Raw genomic sequence first — 12,078 nt, 5'->3', positions numbered from 1 at the left:
CTTGAATAAAACACCTCCCTTGTCCCTGTCAGCGCGGTCCTGTCTTTCTCCTGCGAGACGCAGCCCGACTCCTCTCCAAACAGCTCCAGGGATTCTCGCTCTCCTGAAGGCATCTCGCCTTAAGCATTCTCCCCAGGAAGTCTCTCCGCGGGAGAGTGCCCTTCCCCCTTCGGTACTGCCGGCGGCACTGGCCGCAGCAGCCGGGAATCCAGAGGCCAGTCGCAGCCGCTGCACAAGCCCTTAGGAACAGCACTGGTGCTAGGCTGCAGGCTGAGCTGTCAACTCTTCCTCCTCAAGTCAAACCCACACAAGCAGCCAGAGACTACAGCTTGTCACAGCCAGCCGTAGAGGAGAGTGTGAAAGGGAAAGAGCAACTTTAGACTTCAGCCCGTTCTGAGGACTGCAGTCACCATGGACAGGGACAACTTGCTCAGAATCTGTGTGGGTCACCATGCTCACCTGAACAAGCCCCTCAAAAAACAAAGGGAGCACTAAGAGGCCAGCAGAAATACATTCACAGGATTGCTGGCCCACTGGCCACAGCACTAGCCCTGCTGCCCAGGGCAGCAGCTGAGATTCAGCAGCCCAGGAAGTGTCCTTCTGTCCAGCTGCCATGGAGCCCACAGAGCACAGCAGTCAGAGACATTGCCCCATTCCACTGCTGCTCTGCAGGGGAAAGGCAGCAAGGGCAGAGACCACTTGTTGCAGGACTGCAGTGCCTCCTGCTCTTTCACTCACCTGCTTTTCTTCAGCCAGCCTGCACTGCAGCAGGACCTTGTGCATCCTTTCCATTTCCTCTTGGTGCCTCTTCTCCATTGCCCTCATCTTCCTCTCAGCTTCCTGCAGCTCAGCCTGCAGCATGACCTTGATATTCCATCAAGAGAAATCTTACTGGCACCTGCTATCACACTCAGGTTTCCTCTTTTCCAGTCTCTAAAGCACTTCTATTCAGCCACTTCTTTCTGCTTCTCTACCCAGCTCTAACCCTTGCATCCCAGCTCTTTTTCCTGCTGCTCAGCACTGGAGCCTGCCAGGCTCTGTGCTTCCAGGGCCTGCAGTAGTCCTTGCCTCCCCTTCCTCAGATCTCCAGTTCCTGCCCCCATCACTGCCCTTCCCTCTGCTGCCTGCCTACTCAGGCTCACCTGCCCGTTCTGCCACTGCTCATTCAGCCTCTGCCTCAGCTGCTCACTTTGCTTCAGCTCTCTCTGCAGCTGGTACACCTTGTGGATGACAGCAGCCTTCTGACGCTGCTCTTCCTGCAGCACCTGCACACAAAGGAAGAGAAGATGGCTTTAAACTTCCCACACTCCACTTGTGTGGCAACCAAAACTGATGTGCTCTCGCTTTCCAAAAGCATTTTGTTCTCATGCTCGTATTTCTATGGGGCCAGCTGAGAGACAATGCCACCCAGACAGAAAGTGCCCAGGGAAGCAGTGCCCATAAGGAGCCCAGAGGAGTCCAAAACAGCACACAAACTCTCTTTCCACACTCTGTGCCTCTTGACTGCCTCTACTTAGTAGCTTTTCTTCTTCAGCTTGCATGACGGCAATTTCCCCCTTCATCTCAAGCAGCTTTTTCTCCTGCTCCCTCTGTACCTCTGCCAGGAAGTTTGCCCGTTCCTCCAGCTGCTTCCGTGCCTCCACATGCTGCTCTTCCAGTTGTCTCTCCTGATGAGGGGAACAGACACTCCCTGATGAAGTACAAGCAATGCTCCCCATAGAAAGAGATGGAAGCTTCATCCCTCCACCAACCCCCCCACCTGGAAAGTGCACATGAGTCATGACTTTGTGCCCTCCAGCAATGCTGTTCTAACCCAAAATGTAGAGGGAGTGTCAGCAGCTGGAAGGAAGGAGATGCCACCTTCCTTCCCTGCTCTCATGGCTGCCTGTTTTCTGGCCCCTCTCTCCTCAGCATTTCTGCCTGTTCTCAGAGGCTCTGTGCTCACATTGCCCCTGCCCTTTGATCAAGGAAGAGCTGCACATGGACTGCAGGATGAGGATGAGGCCAGCACCTCAATGATCCAGTCACAAGGCAGGCCACCAGCTGAAATACCAGCAACACGGGGCCTCTTGCATATGATTCAGGCCCAAAGACATCTGTCCACCATGGGAGGACTGAAAGCAAGGAACCCAGTTGCTGGGACTGCAGTTGGCAGCAAGGTCAGCAGCCGCCTGCTGCATGGCACAAGGCTGTGGGGAAGATCCTGCCCCTTCTCTGCCATGCTTTGGGTGGCGACCACCCAGCCTCCTGGGGAACTTGGCTGATGCCCATCCTCAACCTGTGCATGCATATTCTGTCCCAGCATTGTCCTCTGGCTCTTCACAGGCCTTCAAGTATGAGCCCTTGAAGGGCCCTGCTGCCTGGCCCAGCAACGTCTGGCCTACAGCAGATGCTTGTGGCCATGTCACATACTCAGGCTGCTCTTCTGCTGAGACAGCCCACCAAACCCGCCTGAAATCTTCAGGTGCCTCTTGTTTCTTACCAGTTCTTGCACGAGATTCCTTTTTTCCTCTTCCTGGGCAGACTGCCAGAGTCTCAGAGCCTTGCAGCACTGCTCTTGTGCCCAGCGGAGCTGTTCAGCCATGTCTTCACATTGCTGCTGGCTGAGAGCTCTTACAGCCAGCAGCTCACGACGAAGGCCCCTCACATCCTCTGCAAACATGACACACGGCAATCAGACACTCCACAAGCAGAGCAATCTGCTGGCCTTAAGCCCTTCCAGTTTCAGGCAAGGAGGGACCTGCCCTCAGCTGCTTCACTGCTCAGAAGCCCTGCGCACAGAGCTGCCTTCGCAGCCACTGCACTGGGCAGGGCCATCAGCAGAAACAAAGCGCACCAGGCTCTCACCCAGTATCGCCTCCTTGGCCTGCCTGGCCCTGTGCACTTGGGCTTCCACACGGCTCCTGGCCATCTCCAGCTCCCATAAGTGCTGCTGAGCCTCCAGCAGGCTGCTTTGCAGGCTCTCCTTCTCTGACCTACAAGGCGTGAAGATGAAGAGCAATTGCTCCTGGCACACAGGGGCAGCCTCTGCAGTAAGATGTCCTTAAGATCCCTACACCTTAGTACGCAAAATGGCTTGCATGGAAACTCAGATACAGCAGGACTATTTTGCCACTTTACATAGCAAATCAGGCCCCTCCAGGTGACTGGGCAACCTTTCCTCATGACCTAGCCCAGCTCAGTTTGGTCTCAGCAGCCAAAGCTGAAATTGCTGTTGCCTGACCTATCACACACGGGTGTGGCCACCAAGTATCTGCAAAGGGACAAAAGCCCAGCCTCTGCTCACAGCCCTGAGCTCATCAGCACTTCCAAGTCACTCTGCAGGTGCAGGACAGAACAGGGCTCTCCTGGCTGACTCCTCAATGCTTCATGCCATTCATAGTGGACGTATAGGTACTTTGTTGGCCAGGCACTCTCTAAGTAAAAGGGACTAAAGGAATTCACCAAACCATATAGCAAAACCTCTGGCTTCTGGCAGCATGAGTAGGAAACCAGAAGTAGGTTTCTATCTGCACAAGAACTCTCTAGGAGGAGGGACAGATATCCAGCCAATTAAATGACTGGAATAGATGAACAAGACCACTTGCTACCTTTATTTTTGGCTAACTAAGCCAGCAGTGCCCAAATATCTGGGCACTCTTTAAAAAGGAAGAAGGATCAGCCAAATAGATCCTTGACAGGTTACAGAGGTGGCTGGACAAGTGGGCAAGAATCAGTGTGCAGCAAGAATCCCCAGACACTGTCAAGAAGTCACAAGACCTTTCCCTTCTGCTGCTGCTGCTGTTTGTAAGCAGTTCTAGGTTCTGCACCATCCTTCACAAGAGTCAGCTCTGCAGGCTCTCAAGATTTTCAGCGTGACCCTCCAGCTTCACCTGAAGCGTCAGCGCCCTGCTCACAACATTCACATCTAAGAGCCTTGAATTCCAAAAACCCCATGTCAAACAACTTGGCAAGCAAAGATTGATGGTCAGATGCACTGAAGGAGAAAGCAAAACCAGAGGGAAACTTCTGGTTTCAGCAAACATCTGCACAGTGTCCCTGGTCCTCAACTGAGTGCCAAGTTGGCTTGCTTTGCACTTGTCACAGGAATGTGCAAGGGGTCCCAAGCAGGCACCCAAAAAAAGCTTTGAGAGCTTGAGCTGGCAGAAAAGTAATATTCACATCACAGTATCCTTCCGTTTTTGCTTGTATCTCTTTGCTTCTCTGCCCAAGAAACATCTGGAGAGCACACAGCAGGCAGTAAATCCTGGCATAATGCTCCCCACCTTTGTAACTACAGACCTTCAGTAATGTCCCGCCCAGGGTCTCCTCCCTGCCTTTACCTGGCCTCTGCCAGCTGCTCTGAAAGGCCTCGCAAGTCTCGCTCCGTGGCTGCCAGTCGGGCTTCCAGGGCAGCGTTCTCTTGTGCCAGCACTGCCTTCTCTCTGCACACCTGGGACAGGGTGTGCCCTTGGCGGGAGAACTCCTGCAGAAGCTTCTCCAGGCCCCTGTGGGCTGGCCGCTGCCGGCGGGAAACCTGGCAGTGGAGGGGCAACATTTTTCAAGAGGAACAACAACAACAACAACACAGGCTCGGTCTCAGCTTGCTGCCAGAAGCAGCATTCGGGGGGGTCTTGCTAGGACAAATCCCTCTCCCACAAGTGCTGCCTAGGAACAAGGTGAGCGTACCTTTGGCACGGCCAGAGGAACCGCTTCCTTCAGCAGATCCCTCTGAGGCTGCCATTCCTCCGCTGTCGGTGCCGCCACTTCAGACGCCCTCTCTAGTGAGGAGTGGCGCTTTCTCTCACATGCAGCCAACTCCTTCCACCTACAGCAAGCAGACAGACAAACAAGCCTTTAATTGCAACACAGTCTCCTTGCAAGACCAGGACTGCATAGCACGTCCCACACAAGGCAGTCTCAGGGGCTTCCAACAGCCCTCTACTTCCACTTCAAGAGAATGCTGCAATTCCCTCCCTATACTAGCATCTCTCTTTGTTGCTCCTGCAGGTGAAGGAGTCACCACTGAGGAAGTCAAACAAGCTTCCAGAAGCCACAGAACACTTCCAGAAAGCTCAGGTACTCTCAGCTGAGTTACAGCTTCCTGCCTGCTAACTCTTACACTCCTTTCTGATTACAGTGGATACTGGACTTGCAAAAGTTCTTCTTTGGCTAAGACATGCTTGCTAAGTCTAGGTGAGTACTGCCACAATTACTCTTGCTTTCACTAGTGAAACAAGGAAAGAGCCTGCAAGCCATAGCTTGGGGAGGAGGTGGGGACGATTTTCCAATCCAATTATCAAAGGATGGGTTAGGCTGGCAGAGATGCCAGGAAGCCTCTAGCCCAGTCTTCAGTTCCAAGCACTTGGGGTCAGCATCTGGACAGGCTGCTCAAGGCCCTATCCAGCTGGGGCTTCGGAATGTCTAGGGCTGGAATCTGCACAAGCTCTCTGAGATGTTTCTTATGCTGCATGACTGCCTTTGCAGGTCAATGCTTTGCTCTCCTTAAGCCCAGCCTGAGCCTCCCTTGCTTTTACTCTGGTCTAGTTTGGAATGCTTTTTGTCAAGGTTTAAGGAGTGAGTCCCAGGAGGCAGCTGTGCTCTAGGTTGCTCAGCAGCCAGACCTGTCCTGGGCTGCCTTCCCCCGTCTGTGCTGAGCAAGTCCAACAAGGAGAAAGCCAAATTTGTTCTTTGACACTGGGCCTCCTAAAGCCCAGCAATGCCCAGCCCTGCTCAGAGAAAGCGAGAAAGCTCAACACACACCTGAACTCCTGGGCGCCGTGCACTCTGTCCGTGCTCTCCTGCCGCTCCGCCTTTCCTGCCTGGGCCCAGGAGTCCTGACTGGCAAGATCCTCTCCTCGCGGGACCTGCAAGGAATAGGCAGGGAAAAAGCACAAACAAGCAGAGCTGGCAGCGCCTGCGAGGTGAGAGCAGGCCCGGCCTTGGCCGGGGTGCAGCCCCAGCAGAGGCCTGGCAGAGCCCGGAGCAGCCTGAGCCTGGGCAGAGGCAGGCTGGAAGGAGGCCCTTGGAGCTGCAGGAGGCAGCAGCCGGGCCCTGGGTGCCTCTTCCTGGCAGCGGGCGAATCCTCCGCTCTCAGAGCCCAGGTGGCAGCTGGCTGCTCCCGAGGGGAAGCGTAGCCGTGCTGGGCACAGCCCAGACTGGAGGCATTGGCCGTCTGGAGCCTGCCCAGGAGCAGAGAAAGGCCAGGGGCAGCCCAGGGCCGGTGGCCTGGCTGAGGATTCCTACTCTTCTGCCGGCTGCCCTGTGACTCCTGGCAAAGGGCAGCAGTGTGTGCAGCACTCTGGGCAGCGGCGCAGGGAGCTGGGCTGCTGGGCAGGCTGGAGCACAGGGCAGCGTCCTTCAGGCACGGCACTTCTGCCAGGGCAAGCCAGGCCAGCCTGAGGCACTGACAGCTTGGCAGCTCCCATCTGCAGGAGCCACTGCCTCCCACAGCTCTGCCAGGAAGCGCCTGCAGGCCTGCAGTTCTGCCCTGAGCCACAGCAAAGGTGTGAAATGCAGAGTGTTCTGCAGAAATATTCAGGGCCACCAGGCCAGCCTGCTTTGTGCTCTCTGGAGCACAGCAAGCGCTGTGCAATGCTGCTCTGAGCTGCTGGGAGAGAGGGAATTGGGGATGTGCCTGAAGTTGTACTTGAGTAGTGAACTGATTTGGAAAAGAGCAGAATAATTTCAGTAGGCAATCTGTGTTTTCCTGATTAATTTCTGAAAGAAAGTCACCATGTGTTGCACACAGGTAGGGGTATTAGGAAAGAAAGGCCTTATAAAATCAGGCCTTGCTCTGCTCAATTACCAGCTGGCCTGTTATGTCTTCTATGTGCAGCTAGCTAACTTCCCATGTGAAAAATCATAAGAATGAGTGCAGTTAACACAGCAAGCTGTTGTAGTTAGAAAACAGTTTGCATCTGTAATAAACAAGAAATCTGACCCCTGAGAGTCCACAGAGGAAAAATGGAAACACCTGAGTAAAAGAGAAAGTCTTAGCATGTACACACAAAAACACCTTCTAAGCAATGAATGGTGTGTCAAGGAAACTACCAGGCAGTTGGAATTGAACACGAGAGCTGTGAAAAATGTATAAAAATGTGTTATATGAATAAAGAATTGGCCTTCCCTGCGTGAAGAGACAGAGTCCCAGCTGCTTTATTGACACAGCAATGTGGTGTCACTCAGCAAGAGCACTTGCAGGGTGTATTGATGAAATGCTTGTGTTTGATTCCCAGAAAAGGAAGGAGAGGCGTTAAGTGTAACAAATAGGGCTTAGTCTTGTGAATTCCTTTAGCTTTAATGGGCAGTGCTGAACCCTGTATTCCCCCATTGCAGTGATTAATGTGTGCAAGTGGCTATCTTAGCCTTGAGAATAAAGAGAGAGGTCCTGCTAAGAAGATAGCTGGAATGCATTGAATGGGAAGAAAGTGTTTTTAGGAGTCTCTTGACTAGCAGAGGCGAATTTGAAGATTGAGATATTTCCTAAATGACTGTGTGAGGAACAGGAGTCGTGTTGGAGTGTCAGAACCCAGGACATCCCTCTGGGTGCCCTGGATGGCTCGAGCCCTGGCAGGGGGCTCGGAGATCCTGTCAGGAAGCCAAAGACACTTGGGATTTTGATCTTAAGCCATGGAGCAAATTAACAACCTTGTACGAAGAATCCCAAGTCACAGAAGTTGAAGTAGCATAATAGTAGTTGTCACAGGGTGAAAAGTAGAATTTTGGGATTTTTAGAACAGGGGCTTGGATTCCCAAGATGGAGGAATTTGGGTGTTCCCTGTCCTTCTTTCTCCTTCCTAACGTCCATGTTCTGGGTTGTGCTGGCACTCTTGGATTGGTTTAGAGTAGAAGTAGACAGTCTAACATAGGTGATAGGTATTGGAAAATAACTGTAAATAAAGTACATGTAGTTTTTAGTATCAAGAGATAGCAATTCCTCAGGGCAGGGCAGCGTGCCCTTGACAGACCTGCAGATCAGACCTCTGTGAATCTGAGAGAAAATATTTTAGATACTAGATAATGAACCATCTTGGGAATCAGAGCCAAAGAATTCCGACTCTTCCTTTGACCATCGGGCAGGGAAAAGGGACACTTGGATCATCCTGACAGTAGGAAACCCAAGATCCGAGGTCCTGCCATATTTGATCCATGTTTGAGCAGGTTGACAAGACAATGAAGAAAAGTGTATTGTTTAAAGGGGGGAACTTGACCCTTGAAAGAGAAAGAATGTATTGGTCAGTGGGTGGGCAGTTCAGCCTTGAAAGGGGAACAATGCATCATGGAGCCCTTGTTGGCAGGGAGTCATGGAGTATGGTGAGCCATGGTGGCCTCATCTCACACGCCGGCCGTGTGTGAGCTGATGCTGTAACTGGGAAAATCCCACTCCTGAGCAGGAGATAGAAGGCCTGGTCTGGGGTGGAGGGGTGAGAAGGATGAGATGCACACCGTTTTGATCCAGGGGATGTCCTGGAAGTGCACTGCCTACCTGCGCCTCCTACCGAGCACCACGCTCCAGCTCCTTCTCCCACTCAGCGGATTTTTGGTATCCAGGGGTTGGTATGTATTATTTGCTACTGCAGCTAATGGAATGAATTTGCTTTGCAAGCCCAGTTGTCTTTTAGTTATTTTCTGCATGGGTCTCCTCCTGAACCTGTGGGTCTCCTCCTGAACAACCACCAGGGACCTACAGGACACTCCTACTCTGATGTCAATAAATTCTGAGAAGAGGTTTAAATATGTCAAATAAAGTGGAGTAATGTTTAGCCTGTGAGTTTCAGCAAAGTATTGAATATGTCTTAGTTCCATGGATACAAACTAGTAAGTCAGATTGCTGGGAGTGCAGGTGTTAAGGAAGTGATTCCCTACACACCCAACACTGAAACAAAGTATTGCTTTCTTTCTGACCCTGAGCTGGCAGCAGGGATCAGGCCCTGCTTGGTAACCTTTCATTTTGGCAACTTCTGTTAGCAGGTAAGAAAGGTCCCAATGAAACCTTTTCCAGCTGTTTCCCTCTGGTTTCTCTTCTTAGGCTCCAGAGCTCTTTGCTGCAGGTGTCCTGGGTGTGTGCAGAGCAGAGGAGCCCCACAGAGCCCTTGGTTCCCCACAAGTTGTCCTGCCTTGTTCCCAGGTGTGCCCAGCTGTGGCAGGAGGAAGAGCCCGCAGCGCAGAGGGCACCGTGCCCTGCCCAGCCGGGGCTCCCTGGCACAGAGCAGCAGCAGCGCCAGCGCCGTTCAACCCGCTCCTGCCTTGCCTTCCCCTGGCACACAGAAGCCTCTGGAAATCAGCACCTCCAGTCACGTTCCCAGCTTGGAGCAGCTGCTGCTGCTGGGCAGATGCTGCCAGTGTGAGTGCTTCCAAAGGGGACTAAAGGCAGAGATGTACATGCACAGGAGCCCTGCGCATGTCCGATAAACGTGCAAATATATGGGGAGATTTGTTAGCAATTATTTCAGCTGTTCTGCCAACAGTGGCTTCTCTCCTGGCTCTGTGTGTTACAGATGAGTAACGTAATGGTTGGCTCTCACAATTAAGAGATAGATGTTATGTGGATGTAAAAATATAAAGTGATGTTATCGTAATATATCCTCCCATTGTCCTCTTTCCCCTCCCCCCTGTAATAACTTTGGTAGTCAGGGCATTTGGGGAGGGCTGGCTTGTGACCAGGAGGCGAGGTGTAAAACACCTGACCTCCAATCAAGATGTAAGAAAGTAATCTCCAGCAATGGATAGCAGAGAAAGAGTTGACTGACCAAACTTTTGGAGGGGCTAAGGCTATCAAAGGCAGAGTATGTCTTTTGTAGATGAGGATGTGGCTGCAAGTCACAGAGACTGCCAGTTCTGAACATTTTTCCTTGTTCAGTCCTTTGTTAAGGTTTAATAAACCTTTAAAATGTTCAAAGTGAGAGTCGTTTCTCACATGTGCAATGCTGTGGGCCATTTTCTCGATCTGGTTTCCTTTACATGGGTCCCATCTGAGTGCTCACTTGGGCTACAGGCTGTAGGTGCTTGGGGCACTCTTGGAGTTGCTCTTGGATCCCTTGAACAATGGGGTTTGGCCCAGGAGGGCAATTTGTGCTGCTTTGTGGCAGAGGAGAACTTCCCAGGCTATTTTGTGTTTGCTGTGGGGAAGGTTGGTTATTGCTTTGCATAAAGTCACAGACCAGCATGGAGCGTTTGCTTTGTGATGTCAGGGCATGGTTGCCACGTCCCAGTGGTGACATGAGAAGGTTGCCTTGGTGCACGGAAGGCCTCAGTGTCAGAGCAGCCCTAGGGCTTGCTCAGAGCAGGAGCACCCTGCGCCTTGAGGCATTTGTCAGTGGGCAGCTGCACACTGACAGGAGCCTTGTTTGTTCTAGTGTTGGAGCACAGCGTGCAAACTTGCACAGCAGTGCTACAATGATTCAGCAGCTTGCTGCTGCAGTGGTTACTGCCTATGGAGTTACTTATTCAGGCTATTTTCTGACTCACCTGGCACGTAAGTAGAGATTTCCCCTCTACTTAGGTTAGGGTGTAACATAACCGGCTTTTGTATGTCTTCCTGCTCCTTCTTAGTGACTGAGCTGATTTAGAAACAGAAAGAGCATTAGGATGCCACTGGTTTAATAAAGCTCCTGTCAATTTGTTCGGCTAAAAAGGGGGTGTCTGTAGCCACAGGGGCAGCATTGCCAGGGAACCTGCAGGGGTTCCCTTACCTCCACGGGAGAGTCTGTGGCAACAGGGTCTGTCATTTCCTCAGTTTGCTGGGACAAGCAAGACAGCTTTGAAACTGTAGACTGGGAGAACTTCTCGGAAGGCCTTCTAAAAACTCTGTTGTTGCCAGTTGCAGTTGTTCCCAGAATTCAGGGAAAGCTTCTTTCTTTCTAAATTTGGTCATGAAAGAATTTGATTGTCTAACTTGACCCTTTACCTAGTGCTAAAAGAGTGATTCCCTTTGCAAAGAAGTGCAAACTCCAAACCAGTGAGTGTCTCCTCCTGAGCCCTGCAGCTGCTGCTGTGCTGTTTCACAATAGAACAGCCAAAGCTCAGAGGAATTTTGGGGAAGCTTTACTGGGCAACTGTTTACAGCAAGTTAATGAGAATTAGTGCATGCAACTGATTTTTTTTAAAAAGCACCTGAAGGAGAGGATTTTAGAAACTATTTTAAGTGTTTACTAGAACAGGAATATTGAGTGTTAAAGAAGAATTTGTATTTTCTTGATCGTGTTTGTATTCTTTTCCTGGCTAAAGAGGTTGAAGTGTAGGCACAAGCAAGAACATTGTCCTGATCTCTTGGTGGCTTTGTGAATGAAATGTGTCTCCTGGAGCGATGTTGTGAAAGGGAAAATAATCTCTGTTTGGATTGACCTCTTGTGTGGGATTCACCAGGCCAGGAACTTTTCTCACAGCATCTGATTCATTTTCCCTGCCCACTACAGGTCACATAAAACATGTATTCAGTGGAGCTGCTCCTGAGGTGAGTGAGAAAGGAAGATTTCATGTTCTTCCTATTTAAAAATTCCGGAGCGAGCTGTCACCTTGACTAGACACAGAAGAGTATAGAGGGCCAGCAAGGACGGCCAAAAGAAAATCCAGAGAGAAACGCCCAAAGAAAATAATTCCCATGACTTCAACAACAACAACAACAATAACAACAACAACAAAAAGGAGTGGATAGTTCCTAATTTCAATCTCAGAAATCTAAAGAAAGAGAACTGAAGAATTTCCATAGATGCCCATATGACAGTGCTCAGCACAAGGGCTGTTGCCCTGCCAAACCTGCCCTCAGTGCATCCAAGTGCTTTAGACACTGGAGTGGCTCACTTGCATCCTGGGGCTTGTAGGTGTTTTTGGTATGCCAGGAGGAGAAGCCCTCTTCTTTTTGTCTTTCTCCAGCCAGCAAGGGGGCTTCTGCACAACATCTCCTGCCCTTTTCCAGCACTGGATGGGATTCTGCCCAGTTCTGGTTTTCCCTGTCTGCTGCAGCAATAGCAACAATGTTGCTGGCTCTTTCCTACTTGTCCATTTCTGAGCTTGCAAGAAATGAAAGTTCTGTTTTACAGCTACAATGTTGCTTGCTGATAGCAGCCAGGAAGGAATATCAAATTCATAGCCATATAG

General features: G+C 51.1%; 2 protein-coding genes across 3 annotated transcripts in view; one reads left to right on the top strand and one right to left on the bottom strand.

The window, feature by feature from the left end:
* Window positions 1–119: 119 nt before the first annotated feature.
* LOC135291916 (radixin-like) lies at window positions 120–3,067 on the bottom strand. Its single transcript, XM_064406159.1, has 6 exons — window positions 2,848–3,067; window positions 2,483–2,652; window positions 1,596–1,667; window positions 1,143–1,265; window positions 739–864; window positions 120–239 (listed from the first exon to the last, which is right to left on the bottom strand). The coding sequence occupies exons 1-6, from the start codon at window positions 2,909–2,911 to the stop codon at window positions 120–122; spliced, it is 675 nt and encodes a 224-aa protein (XP_064262229.1). The 5' UTR covers window positions 2,912–3,067.
* Window positions 3,068–9,504: 6,437 nt separating this feature from the next.
* LOC135291919 (uncharacterized) overlaps window positions 9,505–12,078 on the top strand; it is a 4,846-nt gene continuing 2,272 nt past the window's right edge. The window contains exons 1-2 of one of the 2 annotated variants that reach the window (XR_010354563.1): window positions 9,505–10,456; window positions 11,397–11,434. Coding sequence is in view for 1 of the 2 variants with exons in the window: in XM_064406161.1 (XP_064262231.1) it covers window positions 10,027–10,456; window positions 11,397–11,434 (468 nt within the window). In the remaining variant the exon portion in view is untranslated. The remainder of the gene's footprint in view (window positions 10,457–11,396; window positions 11,435–12,078) is intronic. The other variant, XM_064406161.1, reaches the window with a different exon arrangement.

The sequence above is a fragment of the Passer domesticus genome, unplaced genomic scaffold (assembly GCF_036417665.1).
Source record: "Passer domesticus isolate bPasDom1 unplaced genomic scaffold, bPasDom1.hap1 HAP1_SCAFFOLD_145, whole genome shotgun sequence".
Taxonomy (NCBI): Eukaryota; Metazoa; Chordata; class Aves; order Passeriformes; family Passeridae; genus Passer; species Passer domesticus.
This window is presented reverse-complemented; position numbering and strand designations above follow the sequence as displayed.